Source organism: Sceloporus undulatus, chromosome 6 (genome assembly GCF_019175285.1).
Source record: "Sceloporus undulatus isolate JIND9_A2432 ecotype Alabama chromosome 6, SceUnd_v1.1, whole genome shotgun sequence".
In the NCBI taxonomy this organism is placed as follows: Eukaryota; Metazoa; Chordata; class Lepidosauria; order Squamata; family Phrynosomatidae; genus Sceloporus; species Sceloporus undulatus.
The window spans coordinates 62,834,937-62,860,672 of NC_056527.1; the positions used below are offsets into that span (position 1 = coordinate 62,834,937).

Genomic DNA, 25,736 nt, shown 5'->3' on the forward strand with positions numbered 1-25,736 from the left:
AGTGAAATGGTCACATGTATGGCAACTGAAGGCTAACACTGATGGGTTGTTATCATCAAAGAGAATAAATATTGTTGCAGTCAGGCCCTTGTAAAACAGGACTGGATTGACAAGCACAGCCATGCCAATATAGAGAGAAAACTGACTGGAATGAGACGTTACATCTCAGATGTTTTGCTTGAAAGCAGTGTCCTGAACAAAAATCAAAGTGATTACTAGGAGGCCTAGAGTAATCCCTCATAAAAGGAATAAACTTTTCAGGGATGTAGTAAGAGCATTAGGTGTTTCGATTTCAATTTTTAAAACTCAAAGAGACCTTAGGCACAATGAAGATGACAAGTTAAGAACATGTAAAGAAAAATGAGAAGCTCACAGTATGTAGGCTTGGCAAGCAGAGCCCTGAGATCTAGGTTAGGTTAGGAAAGAACCTTTTCAGTACCTGTGCCTGGGATCAAAGCAAGCCATGTATCTCACAAATTATGCCACATTATAAAGCTCTTTGTTTTAGAGATGGCTTTCAATTGAATGTTATACTTCTCTTAGAAGTCGTTCTTATTAATTTTAGGTGCCATTTGATTACCATATACTCGACCATAAGTTGTACTCATGTATAAATCGATGGCAGGTTTTGTGGTCAAAATTATGGATTATGACCCATGGATAAACTGAGGGTAAACTTTAGGGCATGTAACAAAGGAGTTTATCACACGGGGCAAATGTGGAATTTAAACATTGATTAAGCCATGAAAACCACGCAACTGACATTAAAACACAATTATAATGAGATTAATAGAAGAGCCATTATCCCGTGAATAACCAGGGAATAACCAGGCAATAAACAGCAAAAAGTCATTCATGGAAAAATCCCATGAATGATTTGCTGCTGTTTCTTGCCTGGTTATTCACGGGATAATGGCACTTTAATCAGGTTTTATCTCAACGTTGTGTGAAAACCATTAGTGCAATTGCGGGGTTATCACGGGTTATTCATGGGATAATAGTGCTTTGAATATGTCATGTGAAAACCATTAGCGCAACTGCAGGATTGTCACAGGTTAATCACCATTTATACTTCCAATTGTCCCCCGTGTGATAAACTCCTAAGACTCTAAAAGATGAAGCAAAGGAAAATGATGCCAAAGAACTTACAAAATTCCAGCAGGTATAACTGTTTGCATTCATACTAAAGGCTGGATGGGTGAGAGAATAAAGTGTGGGGTGGGGTTAGGGCTACCAGGGTAGAGAATGCTCTTACCTTTTACCAAGGGATGGTTCCTTTTGTTTTTAAAACAAAGAGTTAAAGTACAGTACTTACACTGACATGGATAATTTGACTCCGTTTTAGGGGTGGTGGTCAATTTTTTGACTTAAATTTCTAGACTCATACATGAGTATATACAGTACTCTTAAAATGTCTACTGCTCTTCATTTTGTTATTGCTGGCATTATTATTATTATATTTTTTGTATTCATTACTGTTTGCCACCTTGAGGCCTTTTTGAAGAAAAGGAAGACAAAACTGTTTTAATTAAAAATAAACGAACATAAGAATGCTTTGTAGACATATTTAAATGCCCAACTGTTAGAGGAAGCACAAGGATGTAAGAGATATAGGGAAACAGTGATCCAGGCAGCATATATATGCCCCGAGTTTCTCTTTGTAAACCTCTTCTATGTATTGCTCCTTTTCCTATACATATTGGTCCAGGCCTTGGAGGTAGAGAGGAACTGCATCACCTCTTACCCTTTCCCTCCACCACTCTCTTCTCCTTCTGTGTCATGTCTTTTTAGATTGTAAGCTCGAGGGCAGGGAACCGTCTAACTAAAAAGATTGTATGTACAGCGCTGTGTAAATTTACAGCGCTTCATAAATAAAGGTTAATAATAATAATAAATAAAACTCAAATATGAACCCAGGCATAAGGCAAAGAGTTTGCAAGACCCTTTCCAACCCAAGGATAGCTGGACTCTAAATATGAAGAACTTTTAAAGGCTTAATTCTTTCCGAATTAAATGAGTTATTATTCTAGTACGAGAGACAAAACATTCAAATTACCGTCTACCCGGATACACAGAGGCATCTGCATCGTCACAGTCTCTGCCTCTCCAGTAATACCCTCTTAAAGTCTAACAAAGAAAAAAACACAGGTGAAATGTTGTACTATTATTTCCCCCTTTTCACACATTAAAAATAAAAACCTAACTAAAGAGAATGATAAAATGGCTGGTAAATCAACCTTTTCCCTCCTAGCTGTCTTTAGAAAAATGACACATAGCTCATTTTCATGCAGAAATAAGATACTCTGGCAATTTTAATATTTTTCAGATAACTCTGCTTCACTTTTTATTAATAATTCAATAAACATGATGCCCTCTGACAGAGCAATGTGCTTCTTGGGGCAGAGTAATATGGTCAAACCTCTAGAAAGAATATAAAGGAATAATTATCTTTCTTTCCCATAAAGAAAACGCTTCTTTCAGACTATAAAGAACATCTCTGTCTTCGTTTGTATGTAATGAAAGAAAAAGTGTTATAGATACTAGAAAGAACCTGTGAGAATCATGTTGCTGTCAAATGGCTTTACTTACTGGAAAAATACTAAATTTATCTCCATCAAAGTCTTCGTAAGGTAACTTGTGCTTGATGAAACTGTGGGAGAGGAACATAGTGCACAAATGACATTTTGTTGAAGGGCTACATAAAAAGCTCATTTTATTATTAATGTATTATTTCCCATTTTATGCTTAAGCACAAACCTCTTGTACTGGAAGCAATTTGTATTATAATGAAAAGAGCTCATTTATTTGGCCCAAGAATTATCATGTCACTCTCCCACTGTGGGCAACAAGAGCGTCTTTACACACATCCGGAGTAATTTAAACTTTACTGCAGCATTACTTATTATGTTTTCTGCAATTCACGACTAGGGAAGGCTCTCACTCCATCACTCTCAATTTTTCCTTTCAGCACACAAAAAGCAGTGCATAAGAAAAAGCTTTCCACACAAGCATCATTCCTGGCTTTCCAGTGTCCTTTGCTCCAATTGGCAACAGTTAAGTCAAAGGACTTTTTCTTCAGCCGCCCCAAGACTGTGGAGTGACCTTCCGGAAGAGATTTGACATCTGAATATGCTGTCCTGAGTTTAAAAGAGCATTAAAGACCAGTTTCTTCATACAGCTTATCCAGATGATTTTTAAATGGTGAATTTGAAAGGACAAATTTTAAATGTGGATTATTTTAATATGTGCACACCTTATTTGTCCTTTTAAATTGATGTGCATTTTAATTGATGTGTTTTAAGGGATGCTGTTTGTGAATTGTTGTTTCTTGCCTTGATCTATGGGGAGAGGCAGGTAAACAACAACAACAAATTACTAAGAAAAGTTAGAACAGAAACAAGAAAGGTCATGACCTCGTTTCATAAATATTATACATTCACGTTGGTTCAGTGATAAGAAATATGAAGATTAAGTACGTATTTGGCAGATGGGATTTGCTGGAGTGAGGTTTAAGCCTGAGAATACCAGTCTGAGAGTAAAGAAGCAACCAAACAGGCAAAGATGATCTGATATTGTTTACAAATCAACAGAAATAAACTAGAGAGCATGAATCGGTTTTTCATGAAATTCAATTTACTTAATAGAATACTTAAAGTAGACATTTGGTACACACTTGCTCAGCAAATAACTCTGGAGTAAACACACATTGGACGAGCCTTGGCTGTAATCTAGGCTCTGCAAGGGCATAATGACTCTCTGGATTTTGTATGCAACCCCATTGCAAGAGGATAAAAAACAATTAACATGGCTTTTGTGGGGTACAACTTTAGTTTCCCAGGGTGTTAACCCTTTGAAAGGGAAACAAAAATATGCATGCATGAAAGTTAAACTTGTTAGAGTTCAGATTTCATCAGCACAACAACGAAAGTGTGGGTCAGGCTGTTATTTTAAATTTGTCTTCCTAAAGAATAAAGACTTATTAAAAAACAACAACATGCATACAGTTTGTAGTTTAAAATAATAATGGCTTCAATATATATAGATATATAGATTAGGTTTTAGTTATTTTATGTGTGTGTGTGTATATATATATATATATACACACACACACACACACACACACACACAAAATAATTAAAACCTAATCTATCTGGAGATGGTTTGGGTAAGGAGAAATAAATGTTGCCATCTTTTAAGATAGCAGGAAGATGAGACAAGCTACTGACAGCAGTTACTAGCAGTTTAGAATCTTGAGAGAGAGCTGTTAAACTGCCTCCAAGATTGAGTGACAGGAGCCACATGATAAATAGAATGAGAGAGGTAGAGAGGGAGTCTCTATCTATATAATGAGGGAAAGGAAAATGTAATGCTTAAAATTTCCAACACCTTTATAAAGGCAGGGTTGATTTAAAGTACCACTTTAATCAATGAGAAGCTACCTCCTGTCTTTAAAAAAATCTATTTCATTCTTTCATTTTCACAAATATGAGCCTTTTCCTACTTGGTTGCTCTTCATTTTCAAGCCCTGGATTTAGTATCGCAAATGGTATGATATAAATCTGCAACTGACATTACAGGATTTATCTAAAATGGGATGTCATTTGGGTTTTTTCTTTGGTCCATTAGCTTTCCTCCTTACTCTGCTGAACTAAAGAGTGGCAATCATAAACAATATAGTGTTAGCTGAAAGATTTTTACAAGTTTGTGAAATTAGTTTCTCAGGGATGTTATAATCAATACTTTCTATCAGCTCTGTTTTTCCTTTGCTTCAGATAAGGTATCCATGCATTTTGCTTTATGTTGCCTCATAATCACTGTAACCATCTTTTCACCCGTACATCTAAATTGCTCTATTCATTGCAGGCATCAGTAAGTTTGATAGTGAGGACCTACATTATGAGATTACACAAATCTTGCAAGACAATAATAGTGGCATTTTAAAGTCAGATCAGCATGTATATTTATAACCTAAGTGTAAAGGCTACCAAAGCATTTCCAGCTTCTCAAGAATACAGTGGAACTGGGTGACAAAGTCAGTGCTGGCTACATGATTTAAAACCACATTAATGTCAAGATGTGAAAAACAAATGGCAATAGAGTTATACCTTATTTCCAGTTCTGCTTGTTCTAAAGGCTCTTGCAGACTATTGGTATCCTTCCCCCAATTATTTTATTAATTATTCCACCCATAATACATAACATAAAATAAGACTATACATATACCACACATGAATCAAACAAATAGACATATATAAACAATAAAAATCCCCAAAACACTGGTATCCTGTGGCACTAATATGACTGAGCAGATGATATCCACATCCTTAGATAACAGAAGGAAGGACGACTGCGACAGGAAGGAAATTAAGCTTTTGAAAGACTTCCATTAAAAAAAAAAACTTTTAGAAGATATGTGGTAGGATGCCAGAATGGAAGTATTTCCAAGATCCAAGAAAACGAACAAACTGTTAAGACAAGGATGCATACCAAAAGAAAGACAGAAGCAGATAGTGTATAAGCTTATGACAGACCCCCAAACAGTAATAGGCCAGTAATCTTCATCTCACCATCACCACCCATACATGAAAGCATAAGAAATTGGAGATTACTGAACTTTATTTTTTGCCTGATCAGGGCACAGGTTGAAAACGGGTGTTATGGCACAGCAAAATACTACTGATGCCACACTATCTCCCAACCACGCTTAGCTCACCGATTTTGCAAGGACGGAAAGCTTTCGTACTTCAAAACTGGAGGGCTAAGAGCAGCTAGGGAACAGGTTGTAGTCTTCTGGTGGCATCGGTGGCACCCATTTTCACCTGTTCAATCCTGTTCCCAGCCCATGCAGGTGAAAAATGAAGTGCAAAAATCTCCTTAGTTTCACAGAATAATTTCACTGGAGACTAACACATTTAAATCCCTAAAATACTAAAATCTACTGAACATCTCGCTAATTATGTTTAGTGTGGGGCTAAACATCCTAACAATTTCAATGGGAAGTTTTGCAATGACTAGGTGAGTAACAATCCTCTTCCCTATCTACTCTTGGCCTGGAACAACAGCCTGATCCAATGGCAAAGGAAGCAAGACGCAGGAAGAACAGCTTCTGAATACAGGTGAGGCAAGAAAGCAACTGGAATTCATTCATCCTGCCTGCTGAAATTAGCAGTCATTATGCTTGCTTGGGGGGAAAAATCCAGCATGCAGAATTACCCATGCACAGTCTATCATAGTCTGAAGCAAATCGAGTAAAGGGATTTAGAAGTGGATGTTTAAAACACAATACAGTACACACCTTTTAATGTTCTCACATAGGTTCTTCAGAAAAGGAAGTGAGCATAGGCCTGGTAAATCATGCATATGTTTCTAGAAATAGAAAACAGATTATTATTTCATGAAGTCTATATATCCACTTATCAATACAAAGATTTAAGCCCACTTTGATAGTTGGTGGAACAGAATGATGTCTTCAGTTTTTAATGTGACATGAAACGTTATATTAGCTTAATAAGATTAATAAAGAGAAAAGTTTTTTAAAGGTGGGAAATACTGTCATTGAACTAAGCTACTTTGTTATCATAAGGAGTGATTCAATTAAAAACCATAAATTTCAGACTACGTAAAGGGAAAATAATTTTGATATTCTGTGAATTTTTTTCTTAGATACATTATCTTCGATAACGTGAACTGATCTCACAAAACTGTAGTTGTTGGCTGATGGGATGTATGTGTGCATATACTCCATGTATACATCATGCATCTTTGTAAATACCAGTCATTTAGTGACATGTCACCAAATTAGTGTATCTTCTGAAAAACTGATCAGTAAACAAAATCTGGGGGCATTCATATAAGCTTCAGGCTATGTCCGTGTCATTTCTCACATTTATAAAAATATGCTAGTCCCTTAACCAATTACTTCATTATACTATGGACCCTGTCCCATGGGGTTAAAACTCCGACTTACCTTTCCCAAGTTCAGTGCTAATTCAGGAGGCAGCCGGGTCCTAACACACAGAAATTGCCACCAAAACGCTGCCTGGCTCTATTCCAGATGCAGCCCAGGACATCTAAGCTGCTTCAGTGGCCATTTTTAGAATTCAGAAGCTTCTGTGTTGAAAAAGATTTCTAAAAATGGCCACCGAAGTGGTTTAGATGACCTGGGCTGCATCCAGGATGGGCCTGGGCAGTGATTCAGTGGTGATTTTTGTGTGATAGGACCCAGCTGCCTCCTGAATTAGCAATGAATTCAGGAAAGGTAAGCCGAGGTTTGAACATGTGATAGGGCCCTATGTTAGAGTACACTGCTCCCTCGGGTTACGAAATTAATTCGTTCCGCGGCCGCTTTCGTAACCCGAAAAGCCTTCGTAAGCCGAAATGCCATAGGCGCTAATGGGGAAAAGCCGCGATTCCGTGTAAAATAGCGCCGAAAAGCACCAAATTTTTTTTCGTAACCCGAAAATACATTCGTAACCCGGAACAGTTATTTCCAATGGGATTTTTTCGTATCCCGGAAATTTCGTAACCTGGGTATTTCGTATCCCGAGGTACCACTGTATATTTATATGGGTAAGAAAGCACGGGATAATGTGGTTCATCCTGCGTAAGATCTCCTTGTGTAAAATATGATAATATGTGATGTTGGGACTCTCACATTCATCTGAGGATATTTTCTGAAAACACATTAATTTGAGAGCACCATACACAAAGGGGAAAAAGCATGACATTTGGGTTTGTCAGCTCTCCAAATCTGGCCTGAAATGACAATGGATTGTGCTCTATCTCCAGAAGAATTGCCAAACATCCAGATCTGGCTTGAAGTCCCAGAATAGTCCTTAATGTTCAAGAACTTCTTTAGACCAATACTTGAGATGTGACAAGTCATCAGTGGCATACTTAGGACATTTTACACTTGGTGTAGATCACTTTTTAAAATACTCCACATTTTTTTTTTACAAAACAACAACAAAATAATGTGCAGTAAGAAAATGTTACACTGAAGTAAGAAAACAAAAAATAAACAAAAAAAAATTAAAGGTGTGTTATTTGGCAGCTAAGGGTCGCCTTTTCCAATCTAACTAAATTAAAGAGATGAAACTGAGCCCATGAATTTAGTTAGGTAAAGCAACATATGGACATCCAATCTCAGTTTGAAAAGAATCTGCAGGAATTTCCTTAGCCAGAATTGACAACCACATTCTCATTGTTGTTAACTGCCTTTGAGTCACCCTCGACTCACAGTGACCATGTGGATGAGATATCTCCAAGACTGCCTGACCTCCACTGCTCTGCTCAGGTCTTGTAGATTCAGGCCTGTAACCTCCCTGATCAAGTCTATCCACCTGGTATGCGGTCTTCTTCTCTTTGTTTGACCTACTTCCTTTTCTAGCATTATTGTCTTCTCTAATGAGTTCTGCCTTCCCATGATGTGACCAAAATATGACAGCCTCAACTTTGTCTTCCTGGCTTCCAGGCAAGGTTCAGGCTTGATCTGTTCAAGGACCCATTTGTTTGTCTTTTTCGCCATCCAGGGCATGCTCAGCACTCTCCTCCAGCACAACATCTCAAATGAGTTTAATTTCTTTCTATCCACTTTCTTAACTATCCAGCTCTCACATTCATATGTGATATAATGGCTTGGACAATGCTAACTTTGGTGTTCAGTGTCATATCTTTCTCTTTAGGATCTGGTCTAGTTCTTTCATAGCCGTCCTTCACACTCCTCATCTTCTTTTGATTTCTTGATTGTAATCTGCTTTCTGATCAATGTTCAAAATCTGACTATTTTGATTTCATTATCATATAGGCAAAAATCATATAGATCTTCCGCAGTCATTATTTTTTGTTTTCTTAATGTTCATCATTACATCTACTTAAGCACTTTGCACTTTGTCATATACAGTACAGGTTTATTCTGCTTGGGAGTAGCAATTGGAATTAGGTCATATTCTTTTTTCATGTGCATGACCCCATTAAAAAGGTGGCATGTTTGCAGAAATCAGAGATTAGAAATGTTAGTGTTTGGGTCTTTCAGGCTCTTGGAATTTTGGGACTGTAGTGCAAAACAAGTAACTTTTCCAAAGCTCTGGCAGATACTAACTCTAAAAGCTCAGCTGCCACACCAGAATATTATGTGATATAACTAATCAGTATCTTCTGTTACCTTTTCCAGCTGTCTGCTGTAGAACTTTTTGGACATGTACATTTTCAAAGCCATTTGCTTTTCAAACTTTATTGTTTAAAAATGGAATCGCAATTTCCTTGCTGATATAACTAATAGTCTAAGGAATTAATTTTAAAAGCTTCTGAGCTGCTACTTTTTTTTGGCACCCTTAAATTGGTGTGTCAGTTGATTTCAGTCTGAGACTGAATCTTGACATTCTGCACTGTGAAAATCCTTTGAAGTTAACATAGTCAGGAAAGGAAAGGAAACCAATCTGGAAAGGAGCCGCTCATATTTTTAAAAAATAAAAAGCACTGTATTTCTTCTACTCACCGGCACATTTGTGGCTCGACTAATCTGTAAGTAGCACTAAGCATTTCTCCCTTCCATTTTGGTTTTACAGTTTTTAAGCAGCTTTACCCTGGAACTGTGCTGATATAAAATGCTTCACATTTTCAACAGACTGTGCCTCATGCTAGTACTCTCCCTCAAAACTCAGTGTGTTCACTAGGATTTCAATATGAGCTTCTTTTCTTGTTGCTGTCAGCATTGCAGGTAGTGATGGGAGGGGGAGCTTTTTCTGCTCATGGTACCTGTCTCTGGAGAACCTTCCCCATGAAATCTGTCAGCCAAAGAGTTCCTCAAAACCTGACTTTTCATCATTTGTAATGTTTTACTGATTATGTTGGGTTTCCTTCCCTTCTTTTCTGTCTTTAGGCTCATTTTATATGGCTATTATTTCAAATTAGGGATGCATTGCTATTTAGTACAGGTATACCTCTGTTAACAAAGTTGATGCCTCCCTAGGCATTGCTTCTTTAACAGACATTTCGGTACTAGAGGCAGACATAGCAGGGAAAAAAATACGGATAAGTTCTTACACTATCAAAAGCAAATAAATAAATAAATGGGAGTTCAACATGTTTCAGTAAAGTTTTTATCCAGAACTAATAATCTCCACCTGAGACAAGTCAGGCAAGCCTGCCATGAATAAAAACATTTGGAACCTTTTCAGAGACTATTAGAAAGCATCTTCCAAAATACATCTAGGGATTACAATTTTCATTTCACCAGCTTCCATTTTTAAAATGATTTTCATTTTGGTGGTCAACCTTATAGTTCTAAACTTCTTTGAAGACAGCCATAGTATAGTGGTTTGAATATTGGACTAGGACACTGGGAGAACAGGGTTTGAATCCCCAGCTACTGGGTGACCTTGGACAAGTCACATTCTCTCCATCTCACAGGAAGGTTGAGAGAATTGCCTCATAGGCAAACCCACTCTGAACAAGTTCTGCCCAGAAAACTCTGCGATAAGGTCACCTAAGTTTGCATGACTTCAAGGTTCTCAGCAGCAACAACATCTTTAAAATGCTGGAGAGCTAGAGATACCTAGTGAGGGATGCCTAGCTAGGTCACATTTTCCCCATATCTGCTTTAGACAGAAGTGGCCTAGGTAAACCAAAGCCTCATTCCCACTTACAAATAAATTGGTCTCCGATCCGAATTGAAGTATCGAATCGAAATTGGATCGTGGTTCCCACTACGTTTGCCCCAATCACATTTTCTGTCATCTAATCGCATCAAAATAACCCACTTGTGGTTTGCATTGGGAAATGAATCTGTTTAAATAAAATCGGTTCCTGCACAGGACATCCATTTCCGGTTTACTGAATGTCATAATAAAACAATCCCAGACTGCATCCGCTTCACATTTGTGCTGAAGCAATTCATTTAAGACCGAATTGTGAAATCGAATCCAATTCGGTTCTGGTTCCCTCTTGCGTTGATTTGATTTGGTTGAAAAGAAGCAGAAAAAAAATCAGCGTCAAAAAGACGTGGGTCAAATGGATCTAGAGCATGTCCCCCCTTTCAGAATTGCTTCAGTGATTCGGATTAAGTGGGAACCATGGTAGTTTAAACTGGTTCAAACCGAATCACAGTCCAGTTTAATAAGTAGTGGGAACGAGGCCCAATGGTCCAACTTCATACAAAACAAAATCCTGCAAAATACAGGCATGACTCAGTTAGACTGTTCCCTTATTTCTTTCTGTTTTCCTGTTCATAAAAGTTCAGTAAGGGATTCTGGAGGCAGCTGCTGTTCATCTTGCTTGTTGTAGGCAGGCATGCCCAGCTACAGTAGGATTGGCTAGAGGAGAATCCCAGCTCAAGCTTTATTGCACTATTAATATGACCCAACACCAAAAGTCTGTGTTTCTCCAGCCCTTCCTCACCATTCTTCTAATGCCAATGCTTCTGCAAAATTTCCAGGTAGACTGAGGACAAAGAGAAAAAGGAATACTTGGGATGTAAGAAGACTTTGGGAAAAAAGGAGCTTCTTTGCCAGAGGCTTTGCTATCTGAGGAATGCCTGAATTTTACTTGTATTTTTTAAACCGTCAGACATCCTGAGCTGGCCAGTTGTGTGGAAGGTATGGGGTAGAAAGTTTAGAAATGAAATAACTGAATGAATACCTTCAGGCAAAGCAACCGAACTGATAAAGGAATCAAATTTATTCACTGTGGCCATTTGTTTGGTTAATATGTAGAGGTCTGGTTCAAGCTATTTGATTGTTGTATTATGTATTTAATTTTCATTGTAACCTGCCTCGATCCATAGGGAGAGGTGGAATATAAATAAATATTCATCATCATCATCATCATCATCATCATCAGGCACATCTGCAAACCAACTTACAGTGGTGTACAGAGCAAGAATTTGAATCAAGCAGATTTTCCAGCACTACTTGGAGATACCTAGAACTGAACCTGTATATGCGAAGTGTATGCTCTTACACTGAGCCATGGGCCTTCCCCATAGGCATTATATATTCCTTTGATGTTTATACTGACATGGACACTATCATAGGGCAGTATAGTCCTCGAAAACTGGTGCCATTTGAAAAGTCATTAAAGTATGGATGTATAACTTCCACTGTATTAATAATGTCTACCTCTTGCTGCAAGCAATTTGTAGCAACAGAGAAAGCAATAATTAACAGAAAAGTTAATGCTCATATTTTTTTCTGCTGTTTCTATATCTGAATTGAAAGTGCTTATTTACTGCATATTCTTTATTGCCTTGGCGCCACTGCTTAGAATTAACCCAGGGGCTAATTAGAAAACTCAATTTTCACTTCTGTAACCAGCTTCACAGCAATAACTTGAAAAGAAACAATACTGTAATTCCTTTGCAAACAACAAAAACATTTATATGGAAATCAAATACCCCAAGAAAATTGGAAGCAATCTACATACTTCAGCCAATATATAAAACTGAAAGACTATCTAGGCAGAAGGGAATTTGCTTGTTTGCTTTCCTTCTAGATAAAATGAGTTCAGTGCACTGGGACTTCAAAATACCTCTTCTAATGCATTGTTTTGCATCCACACCTCAGATTTAAAGAACTTTAGGAATGTCTGAATGTGGAAATTGAACACAAGAATTTGCTTTATATGAAATTAGGCTATTGGTTTATCTAGGCCAATACTGTCTAAAGCAGAGATTAAAAGTGTCACCCACAGGATGCATGAATCCCCCAGTAGCTTTTATACAGTCTTCCATGCCTCTTAAGAGACCCTCCAATCTCCCCACAGAATCTCATCCTATTTTATTTTCTTCTGAAATTTTTGTCTTCCTCCCCCAAACAACATACTATCATGGCTTTTGGAACAGCAGTTTACCATGATTCACATACAGAGACACCCCCCCCCCCAAGCTGTACTAGAAATTAGAAATTTAAATGAAAATTGGCTTCTGGTTTCAATTTTTGGCCACTGTGGGGGCAAAAATTGTCCCCAGCTTATTTGCTTAGTCTTGGTCTAAACCAGCATGGATAGGACCTGTGATGCTCCAGGGATTTCAACTCCCATGTTCCTTTATCGCTATCTATGCTGGCTAGAGTTGATGAGAGAACTGTAGTCCAATACTTTCTGAAGGTTCACAATCCCACATCCTCATCTCCACTCTTCTAGACCCCAAAATCTGATATAGCAGTCTTTCCATTCTTGCCACTGACTGAACCTGAAAACCCCTCCATGTGAAGTGCATACTCTATCATTGAGTTACAGCAGAATCCATCAACCTGTTAACAGTTAAATCCATCATTTCGTAAACTACAGTGAACAAGAACTGATGATTCTGCTCTTGCCAAAGCTACAATTCCTGTACAGCATCTCTGTGCTCATGTAACCACTTCTCATAAATCACTTCAAAGGAGAATACAACAAGGCAAAATTGTCATTTCAAAATAGAACCAAAGTCAAAAGCTTAGGGGAAATTTGTAAGATTATTCATTCAAGCTGAAACTTGGGACATAATAAAAAATTAGAAGAAGGGAATAAATGGATAAAGGATCAGGAATATTTCAGATTTGAGATGTTAGGTGTAATGTTATCCTAGAAAGTAACTCTACTTGATATACTGTCAAGACTGAAATAAAGAGCATAAGAAGATGAACAGCAAGTGTGAGCATTTCCTCTTTCTTAAATGTAACTACCTCTAATTTATCTTTTCTACCTGTAAAAACTTTAAAACTTCATTAGAATGTCAGGTTACATGTAATTAACTTCTCCAACAACTTGCCATTTCTTTCTATGCTTTTGATAAAGCTTACATTCTTGGTTCCCCATTTCCCTCTTTTTTTGTTCTCAGTTTTTCTTCTTCTTAATGGTTGCTTTATCTTTATACAGGTATAGAAAGTAGCTTTTCAACATGCTTAATGTTCATTCAGGAACATTTCTGAATATCTTACATTCATCTGGCTTCAAAATCAACAAAAATCTAAATGCAATATTGACCAAAAAATAAATAAATGTATTGCCACTATTTCTTACCAGGATCTTCACTGCAGCCATTCTTTCAAATTTCTTCATAGTTACATTTAACCCCATCTAGAATAGGAAAGGCAACAATTATATAATCCAGAATTACATAATACAGAAAATTATTTCTACAGCCACCTTCAAACAACCTCTACCTTTCCAAACTTAGCTGTGAAAAAGACAAAGACTGCGTCTACAAAGGATATAATCCATTATCTTTTTTCCTGTATTCACCACCAATTAGCTGATAATATTTCATGGCATTCCATTTGTAAATGTTCATTTATTTAGCTGTTCAGATCTCTTTCATTTTCTTGCAAGGAATGTACATCTGTTTAAGACACAAGAATCTTACCCCAATGATAGTTAGCTTTCCACAGCAAGCAAACATCTGTTCAGCAGTGTGCACAAATTAGACTCGGGGGTATAGTTACAGGAGTTTATACCAGTATTCCCAGCATGGCCAGCCAAAGACATATTGGTATCTAATGGTAAGTGCCGGTTCTTGACAAAGTACAGGAAATTCAAACCAATCTGGCTGCTGGTTGGAGGCAGATCCCTTCTGCAGATGCTGGAAGAGGAAGTAATCACTCCAGGAACATAAAAATGCTCCAGAATTAGTACTCCAGCCAATTTGTGCACAACAGCTTTCTTCACCCTTCCTCCTTGACATGAGCTGTGCAAGTGGATTATGTTGTAGTCTGGTTCTCTCATTGGTTGCTAAATTTGTTACATGGATGATTTCTCTTGTCAGAACATTCAGGGTGATGGTTTGTGCAGTGTGCCAGTTCCCCTGCTTTGGTGATCCCCCTTGGGAATCTCAGAGGTTGAGGTATATGGGTCAGACCCAGCTCAGAGACTATCATCACTGTGTCATTCTCAAATGACAGTAGAAATCATGTATATGGAGCCCAGTTACTCTAATCCTGTGGGTCTTCCCTTGGTAGGCAGGTTGCGGCTGAGTGTCAGTGGATGGCAGGTGGCCATCTGGTGCTTGGATCCAATGCTTATGCTACACCAAGCTGTAACAATTGTAATCAATAAACTGTAACTATTTCAGCTCAAACACTGTCTGCTGCCTATGTTCTTCCAAATCCTCTACTGGTAGAATTAGTGCATCCAAGACTTAGAAGTCTTGACTGAGGAGCAAGGATGTCAAAACTTAGAGAAATAAAGTATAGGAAATTCATTCGAAGGGCCCGTACAGACAGGCCAAAATAAAGCTGCTTCAGGTCACATTGGAGGTATGTTGTTTAAATGATGCATATGTCCTAAGAGTCTGGAAGCCACACTAAAGCCACACACCAGTCCATTGGCATGGCTTCTGGACACTTAGGACGCATGCATCATTTAAACAGCATACCTGCAAAGTGACCCGAAGCAGCTTTATTTTGGCCTGTCTGTATGGGACCTAAGAGAGTAAAGTTACTTTTAATCTATCTGCTTTCTAGAGAAGAGGTGAGAGTTGGGAAGGAGAAGAAGTGGAAACATCCCTAAGGGATGTTTACACCACAAAGGAAGCATGATAATTAGAGAGGCAGGGCGGACACTCAGACTTTCTAACCCTATTGCTGCTGCTCATTCTGAGGCCTTTTTGATTCTTGAATTCAGGACATTGTTGCACTTTCAACATCTGCAGCATTGCTAGTGCAGCAAAAATAATACAGAAAGAAAGAAAGAAAGAAAGAAAGAAAGAAAGAAAGAAGGCAGGAAGGAAGGAAGGAAGGAAGGAAGGAAAGAAGGAGGGAGAGGGGAGTATCTAATGTATTTAATGTTCTTAAACTTTTTAAAAAAAGGACTTTCACCCTGTAAAGAATGTTAATATTGTATTCCCCCCCACAGAAAAAAATTGATGGGGGGGAATGATGGGGAGGAAATCCCCCCGCATGGCTGCAAAGTTTCCAGAAATTTTACACCTCTAGGCTCAGCATTCTTATGAAGTTTTGAGTGCCACCACATTTTCACAGCTTCTGTACTTCTCTAAGTTTTTTTTTGCAGATTACCCGAATAAAGATCTACAGTCACTGCTTGCCAAATCTGCAGATACCACACATGTAATGAAATTTATATAAACCAGGCTTAAGGTTAAAAATTGTTAGACAGACTGGAACCCTGGCTTAAACTCAGAAGATAAGGTTCACAGAGATGATTCTCAATTCTTGCCTTTGGTTCCCCCTGTCCCTTGGTCCTGAAACACAGGAGCCCTGGTTTGGCATTCAAAGAGAGCATGGGTGTCTTAGTGGATCACAAACTGAATCTGAAGCAGCATACATATGAACATATTTAACATAGGACCCAAACAGACAGGCCAAAATAAAGCTGCTTCGGGTCACTTTGGAGGTATGCTGTTTAAATGATGCATGCGTCCTAAGAGGCCGGAAGCTGCACCAAATTTACTCTAGTGGTCCCCCCTGGGCTCGGGCTTTTTCTTTTGCCTCCGCCCCTCGCGTTCTGCGCCCCCTGCCTTTCCGCCTGCTCCCTGCCGTGATTTTTTCTTCCCTTCCCCTTATTCGCCCTCATCCTTGCTTCCTTCCCCTCCCATCTTCGCCGCCCTCTTCCCTTTCCGCTCGGCCTTTGTCTTCTCTCCTCTTGCTGTTCTTTCTCTCGTCTCCTCCTTGTGCCCTCACGTGCTTCTGTTTTCTTCGGCCCGCCCCTCTCCCCCTGGCGCCCATCCCGTTGCCCCTTTTTCCACCACCCGGTGTTCTCCCCTTTTATGGCCTTCCCCCGTTTCTGTCTTCTTCCCGTCTTTTTTTCCCGCTCCTTCGTTTCCCCGTGAGGCCCCTTGGTTAGCCTGGCTAGCCATTTCTTTTTCCTCCCCCCGTGCTGACCGTCCGCCCTGTTGGGGTAGCGGGTATCCCTCGCCCCTGTGGTTTTTTACTTTTCCTTTTCCTCGTCCCCTAGCTCTTTCCTCTTCCTCTCCCCCGGGGGCTTGTCCGACCTACCCCCACCACCCCCCCCCCCCCCTTTCCTTTTCCCCTGCGGACCATCCGGCCATCTTGGGCCCCCTGCCTCCTTTAACTCGCCCGCCCCCAAAGCGACCCGAAGCAGCTTTATGTTGGCAGTCTGTAACAGGCAATAAGTTTTGGAAGAATTGAGATAAACCTCCTTTTCTTTTAAAAAAATAAATGTGCTTCCTTTTCTTGCTAAAATTAAAATTCCAAAGGGATGGACACTCATAGTAAAAGCCCTACAAATCGCAACCCAAAGCCCTGTTTAAAGGGTAAGCGTTCATAACTTTTCCTTTGTGCCAGAAACACCATTTTACTCAGACTTTCTCAACACAAACTGCTTACCAAATTCTGGCCTTATCTTCCCTTGTCTTTTTTTTCTCACTCCCTCTCATCTTTGGGGCTGGTTACTGAATTTATTGTTTTTTTTAAAGAATCCCCAAAAAAAAAGCCAAATTATAGCACACGTTAAAAAGAAAATGAGCATAGTAGCTCGGGTCTGTGCAGTACCATGAAGGGCTTTCCCTCAATCCCACTCTTGCATAGGCTCATCGGTGAGGACCTGGAAGAGAGCCTCTTGCTGGCCTGCCAGGGTGTTATTTAATCTGATTTTCAACCATTTTATCAGGTATTTATAGTTTAAAGACACCAGGGATCCCTATAGAAAGGCAGGTTTAAATAAAGTAAACTAAAATGCTTCCTTAGGGGTATACCTAAACCAAATCCATTAATTGACGAATGAATTACTTTGTAACCAGCATTGTCTTGTCATAATCATCCTGGATAATTGTGTCAGAGCCCTAATCAGGCCTATCTAGATGGGGACTAGCAGACAAAATAATAAACAATCCCTCAAAAGCTCCACGCTAATGAGCGGAGCATTAATACCCCTAACTCGCGGAACGGGCACAAAAAAGGCTGATTGAAAAGCAACTTTCAACAACATGGAGGACCTTTGCTTAAACAAATTCAATTAATCTCTATAAAATATTAAGAAGGCCTTGCTGACTTGACAATGTATACAAACTCTTGGACACAGAAAATGTTTAGAAACCTCCAAACAAAGTTTTTCAATCGGCATAAGTCGTTACACGCACAACGGTGACAATAAAGCCATAGGATTTTGCTAGGGTTTTTTAAAGGCGTAATGCTATGGATTATACCTTATTGTTATAGTCCATTCTGATTGGTGTAATAATTTTTATGAATCGTCAATGTCTGAAAACATATTTTCTATCTTTTGTACACAGTGAACAATTCTTTTTTTAAGAAATTAAAGACTACACTGGAACCGAATTACCTCAAATAGTAGCATAATATTTTATCCATTCTGTTTTTGTGATGCATTCTTTTTCTTATTTTTATGCAACGTAGTGCAGATATCATACCCGATTAAGATAAACAACACCTGATACAAATTATTAATACTTCCTAATGCTTCCAAACAGATCAAGCTGGAAAATGGTCTGATATGGCCAGGAGTGCCACACCTCGTGCCCACATTTTATATATTTACACAAGTAATTTAGCGTTCACAAAGAACATCTCCGGTTCCAAATTCGTTACTCATTACATATGAGTAATGTATTTAATTTGCACATGTTTGCATGGTTCTCATACTTTTTAACACTGTGACATGCACATGGGGATGGCATCTGTCCCCCCCCCGACCAACAGTATAGAATAAAAATATTTTGTTATGCACAGATTTTCAATCCCACACAGTAATCAATTTATAACTTTTTATAAGGAAGGAATTAATCTAAACAAATGCTAGATCTTTTGTCCATATTTATTTAAACATTTATACATACAAATAAAACCACCTAATGGTAATTATACATACAGTCATTTCAGTAATTATTATATTTAATGAAATAAAAACCTCTACATCATAAAGGTTGAATTCCGCCTTATTGGCTAAGATCAATGTAATAGTGAAGACCTTTGAAAAAATACTAAAAATCTGTCTCTTAACATTCCCAATTTTGTTTGCCCAAAATACAATACTGTTAGTCACCTAAGTGAGGAAGAGTCCACTAGGTTTGTAATCACTAACAAAATCTTCCTTGTTCTTTTCCCCCTAATTCAAAACTTAACTTTGATACTTTTTGGTTTATTGCAGTAATTCTTCTTGGGCGTTTATTTCTCCCCAAACCCGTTGCTAGTAAAACACTGAAGCACCGCACATGCATTCTGGTTCCTGAATCTGTGAGGAACAATCCCCAGGCAATTGTTAACAGGGGTAAAAATAAGGATTATATCTCCAAACAAAAGAGATCAAGAACCAGCACCCACTAGCTGCATCTACTAACTTTTAGGAAATGAGCAAGCTAATAACTACGAAATGTGTGCATATAATTTACCCTGATTATAGTGCAACGGGAACTAATTATTATTAGTAACCCCCCGAACTATTTATAGTAAGCAATGGCAAGGCGAGACCCGATTTAATCAGGTAACAACACTTGTAAATGAGGATAGAATATTATCGCATGCAAAAACACTAGGCAGTGCAAACCAACAAAAACAGAACTGGCAAAACTATTCCACATATCCAATAAGTAAATCTAGGGTGCACTGTCACTTTTGGTGCTCCTTGCCCCCTAGAGTCATGCAGGGCAAGAAAGAAAAATAGGCAAAGCTGGGACCATTTTTGAACTGGCTTCATTTCAACATATTTTTGCAGGTGGCATTCCTTGCATTTTTTAATGGATGCTGAATATACACTTCGGGGTAAAAGTAAATTGTATTTAAGATAGGTCAATCAGTAACACCACCCAGGTTTGTCAGCGACCCGAAACACACTATTCCTTAATCTCCAGGCGTAGTTTACAACAGTCACGACAGAGCCAAACCAATCTGCATAAGAAGCTCAGGCTACTCAACTGAGCAGAGTAAACCATCTCAATCCCTGATTAGGAGGCCCCATGAGCCATAAATTTATGCAATTGATTGTAAAATCAGGTCACCTTACTGTATTCTCCTCTCTGTCTCTAGTAATCTGAGTATATAGAGGGAAGGTACAATTGGGACAAAAGAGAGACAGGAGTATCAGGGGGAATAGAATGAAAGCTTGTCTTTGTATGCAGTGCGAGTAGTAGGTGACGCAATCTTAATCTGATGCAGAAAGCAGTACATAAATCCAACTCCCCCCAACCCCCAACCCCATTAGTTAAGAAAAGTCCTGTTAAGAACCTTCATGTAACCACCGTTTATTTCTCTTTATTTTGTCTTAGAAAGACAACAACAAAAATATGCCTAATTGTAGAATTTTTAATGTGAGTATTAGTGTACACCTTTAAATAATAAGGACGGGACTGCATCCTGGGGTTAAGCTTGCTCTCAAGTGACAGCTCTTAACCACACAATAATGTTTGATCCCCACAAAAAAGAACCATGACTCGTACAGAAGTGCAAATACACATCATCCCTCAATTTGTGGCTTTGACATTTTTGGAGTGAATTATTCATAAGTTTTATTCGCTGTCCTCTCCGACCTCTCTCGGATCCTCACCGCGCGCCCCCGGGTCAATTGAACCAAAATCACAACACCGAAGGACCTAGAGATCCTAAGAGAGAAACTCCACTAGGCATTTGTAGCCCTCAGTGCAATTGATGGCAGCGTCTAGCAAGAATGTGACCACAGAATTGCACGGAAACCCAGAAAATCCTAAAGATGTTATCCAGTAAAAAATCGTTATTGTATTTGCAGTTTTTCCATATCATGGGGGTCCTGTACCCTAACCCAATAATGTGGAGGGAAAACAAGTATATTTGGCAGGCATAGATATTAACATGATATTAACTATCGCTACAAGTGTAACCTAGTCAAAGGAAGGCTTGAAGGTAAGATGTGGACCTACCAATAGGTGATTGAGCAATTGCATCAAGAGTACAAGGTTTTGAATCCAGTCTTTCATAAACAGCAGCAACAAAAGTATCCACATAGACATACATGCACGGTGCTCAAACATTTTTAAACATGATTCTATGTAGGAAGCCAGTGAGACTTTTGCAGAGGAATTCACAGGTCAGAGGAACAAATCCGGGCTCAAATTCCTTAATCTTGAGTGCTTTTCGCCCCCGCTCCCATTGGGAAATCTGCCCGCCAGTGCTACCCCCTCTGTCAGATGCTTCACTGCACTCCTAGCAGTCCTTCAATGATCTCACCAGCATTTTACGCCATACTTTTGGCTCCCTTGGAAAGGAGCAGATAAACATGCCCTTCCCAAACGCAGGAGGCAGCTGCGTTTGATTTGATCGCCCCTCCCCTACCTATCGTTTTGCCCCATCCCTGGTTCTCACTCCATCCTTCCTCAGGTTCCTCCCGCCCACAACCGTAGCTCATCCCCGCTCTCGGCCTGCAAAACCCCGGCCCAACTAAAACCGCTTCGCGCCACTTTCCGGCCGGCGCCCTGCCCCACTGCTCTCAAAGTGGTCAGAAGCACGCGATGCTATCTCACATCCAAAGGACCAGATCAAAAAGCCTAAGGGGGAGCAGTCACTGGGACAGAAGCCCAGGACTGGGCGACCACATGGCCCCCCCCAAAGTGGCCACTGCCACGATTAAATCCACCCGGGACGATAAAAAGCCTGCCACTGCCCCTGCAGCTTAGGACCACCTGTTTGAGATTGGGCCATGGGTCACCATGGTCCTGGCCTGATTGCGGCCGGCGCTGAAGTGCCTCCCTACGTTCATCCGCTTCACACCTCCTTGTCTTACGAGGCCACCCACACCCACCCCACCCAAGTCCAAATGCCTCGTTTCTTTTGCATCCACTCTCCAAATGATGTCAAAAAGAGTAGCTTTTACTTTGTCACAGTTGAGAGTACGGAAGGGAAATGGGGTATTTTTGTCAGATCTTCTCAAAAGGCATAGGTAGTGAAGTACTCTTTTGTCAACATTGAGAATAAGCAGAAAAAACAGGTATTTGGGCAGTGGGGGTTCTGAGAACCTTGAGAAATTTGTGGTGTTTTAATAAGCATTTCGGAGGCTTTAATTTTAAAATCAATGCAGATACAAACAATTGGGATTCAGCTGGGGCTAGTGAGGGTTTTAGGAGCGCAAATAGAGGTCCCACTTTCCCACCTCTGCATCGTCCAAGGTCCGGGCATGTACCCTCCCGTTATGATGCAATACCATCCTATCCACTACCCATGCTGGGCTACCCAGAGATCAGAGGCAATTCAAGGGGCCACATTGCCCCAAGCCTGTGCATATTTATTCAAAATTTCCCCTGTATTCCAGAGTTGCAGTAAGATCCTGCCTTTAAAAGTTAAGCTGCTTACTTAAAATCCCAGTTATATTCAAAGAAAAATGTTTTGTGTACATCCATTCATGAATTGTTTAGGGAACCTTTTAGACAGCAATTTTAATTATCATACCAAAAAGCAATCATAAGTATACGTAGACGAAAACAAGAGATAGTTAAGAAAGCAATAAATGATAATAAGCAACCCTGCAACTCAATATAAAACAAATTGTATAAGACATCTGGTGCAGCCAGTATAGGATACAACAGCTAAAATCTATAAATAAACACACACGAACCGTTAGATTTTCTCTCAGTGCAATGATTTTAGCTGAATTAATAACACAAATCTACCAAATGAAAAATTCCTGCAGGGTATAAGTCTGATCTTATATTACTTTTAGCACATTTAGTACTGTAAGATATGGGCTCCCATGTGATGCACATTTTGAAAAATTGTGTGATAGAATAAATTTAATACCTTATTTTAATATTTAAAAATGTCCAATCCATCTATCCTATCATCTATCTATATATAATAATATAGATTGGAATATCCACACCTCAAAATAATCCAACAGAACATAACTCCTTCTTTCTCCTAATTAGATATCCCTTTCCATTTTTCATCATATTTTGAATCGTTGGTCCTATTTTTTAGAGAATTGTGCATATGTAAAATGCTGAACAGCTGGGTGAGCCCCAATGCTCTGAAACAAACAGTTCTTTTACATACATGTTATGAAATCACATGCTAAAAAAACCACATTACTTAATCATATGGTGCTGTCATTCTTATAGTTGGCATTCTTGTCAAAACCCAATTCGTTTATACTGAAGTCAGTTTCAATTCTGAGCTTCATCATAGCCAATCCAATTTGATCAACAATTTGATTACACAATTTTCACTATGATGCAGTCATAAATCAGAACAGGATTGATTTGAGGGTAGAAACAATATGAAATTGATTTTCCTGACTGTATATCGTCAAAGGGCGAAGAGAATGTTAATAATGAATTACATAACCAACCATTAATAAAACCATGCATCCATAATCTATTTCATTGTAACATCACTCCCAAAATAGATCTGGTTACTATTCTACATGGCTAGGGTTTCAGAGAATAATTCCTTCAAGGCAGGATTTGCCAGCGCTTGTTGCGTTTTATTTATGTGCACAATGGTTGGAAGATTAAGTTATAAGAAAAAATCAATGGGCTTAAATTAATTGGGCTATTGACCCAATTGATGCCAATAGTTTTTTCTAAATAAGCTGAATCTGGACGGAAATGTCACACCAATGATCAACAGAAAATATATGTTAAGGCACATTAATTTAATGTGACCCGAGCATAACCAATGGGTAATTTACAAGACAAGGGATTCAACTAACAGGCAACTGATAACTCTTAAGGCAAAAATGTGACAGTGGAGAGGGATCCTGGTAAACTCAACTTCATTGAAGGTTTTTAAAAAACGCGATTAGATTATTCTTTATTCCTCAAATGATATTGCAGGCAAGAAGCGAACTAGCTGCCCTTGGATCGCCTCCAATTCTATGGTTCGTGAATGCGAAACTGATGAAGAAGGAAGTCCAATAATTCATTTGAACATCACAATGCTACATTGTAAGCACAGAGTTCAATAGCTTCTGATGCCCATTGAATATCATTATAACACTCCCCCCCCCCCCCCCCGCATGCAATGTGCAAATTAGAAATAACTAGTTGTTCATAGAAAAATTACCCCTGTATGTACTGACTGAGTCTCTGAAACACCCCGCAAAATCTTCTGCAAACACAAGACTTGCAGAGTCAAGACGAAGGGACATGTGGAACAAACCCCTCAGATGGAGTGGATCCTCCTTTCTTAGAGCTTAAACAGAGGCGGATGGCCATCTGTCAGGACTTGAGAGATTTCCTGCAGGGGGGTTGACTGGATGCCCTTGTTCCCTCCAACTCTACGATTCTACATTCATATATTCCTAAAGAACCCAAATAATCAACAGTCTCTAAATCGAGTAACTATATGGCATTTCCAAGTCCACATAATCTGAAGCATATGGCAAATTCCAGAAGCATACTCACTGCCAGAGATTGGCTATATATAAGCTGAACATCTAAGAAGGCGCTTTACAGCCTGATCCTAAACCCCTTTAGATTTAATTTTACAGACATGGAAAAATGCTATTTTTGTATCCATACATAAACACCTACAATCATGACAATGTATCTCCTAAGAGGAAAATAAACACCAAAATGAAGCACCTATTTCCATCAGTTTCGAATGCGAAAAAACACCCACTTTTAATCAAAACGATGGAAGAAGTGCTTCATTCACAAAATTATTAAAGAATATTTTCTCACAGATGGCTTGGTGGGTTTCAAAGGAATGGTCACAAAGCGTTGTTAACAAGAGGGAGTGGGTTTTGTTGTGAAAACCTCGCCATAGGAACATTTCAAGAATTATGGTTTCTGTGCAAGCATATGAAACCAGAAACCCCAATAAATTAGTTTATCTTCAGCGTTCACCCATATCTACTTTAGTGAACAGAGCCTGTAGCAGTCTGCACTCCAAGTCCAAAGAGAGCAAAAAGAAAACTGTTCATTGTGTACAATAAAAATGCAAAGCCTTGACAACAGATGCTCGTTTTCATAAGGGTCATTTTCTTCCAACAGAAAGAAGGCAATGGGCTTTGTTACATCTGTCCCTTTTTCCCATTGAATTAAACCATTTGATGCATGGAGCCTACTGTTCAGTTAAATAACAGGATAACTCATCCCACTGAGCTACTGAAGACACAAGGAAAATCAAGAATCAAACTAAGTGGACTGTTCCTGCAGTTTAATGGAGATTTGCCCAGGGAACATACGGCATACAGCACTAATACATGCATTCACAAGGCGTGGAAACAAACCAATCACATCTTTGCTACCTCCAGACAGGAAAATTAAAGTTGTTAGCAACCTTTGCCTGACCTCAGCAGTTTTCACACATCATATTCAACACCCATAAGTGTGCATGGGAGTGAATACTGGAGTTAAAAATTTTTTTGAATGTTAAAATTCCATAATTGTTAATCATGGCAGGGTAAGGCCCTCCTTTGTCACAGCGGCTGGTCTTGGTTTAAGATGATCATGCTCCCAAAGTCATAAATCAAAGTATTAAATAATAAATAATATATATGCTGAAAGATTATTGCTTAGAAGAATCATAGCTTAATGGTAGAGCACATCCTTCCACACAGGAGGTCCTCAAGTAAATTTCGTCATCTCTGGTAGATGTCCCCTGAAAAGCCAACAGGACGCATTGTATCAGTGACACTACTGAGCAGATGAGCCATGCAATTGAACTGGTATAAAAGCACATCTCAGTGTTTCCAAAATCCTTCTATGAAAAGTCAGGAGTGGGTTTTCCCCCTGGTTCATCCATCTGATGATCATGTATCGCCAGTTGTTACACTTTCAAACATTTCAGCCATTTTGAAGTTGCAATCCCCAATAAAAACCAAATAGGGCTTGCTAATTAGATCGCAGTGTTTTTTTC

The 25,736-nt window shown here is 39.1% G+C and overlaps 1 protein-coding gene across 1 annotated transcript in view; it reads right to left on the reverse strand.

Annotated features, from left to right (window-relative positions):
- Positions 1 to 25,736, reverse strand: part of AOAH (acyloxyacyl hydrolase) — a 161,897-nt gene that overhangs the window by 45,343 nt on the left and 90,818 nt on the right. Inside the window, exons 6-9 of the mRNA XM_042475171.1 lie at positions 13,999 to 14,055; positions 6,296 to 6,366; positions 2,590 to 2,650; positions 2,057 to 2,127 (exon numbers count right to left, since the gene is read on the reverse strand). Of these exons, the coding sequence (XP_042331105.1) occupies positions 2,057 to 2,127; positions 2,590 to 2,650; positions 6,296 to 6,366; positions 13,999 to 14,055 (260 nt within the window). The remainder of the gene's footprint in view (positions 1 to 2,056; positions 2,128 to 2,589; positions 2,651 to 6,295; positions 6,367 to 13,998; positions 14,056 to 25,736) is intronic.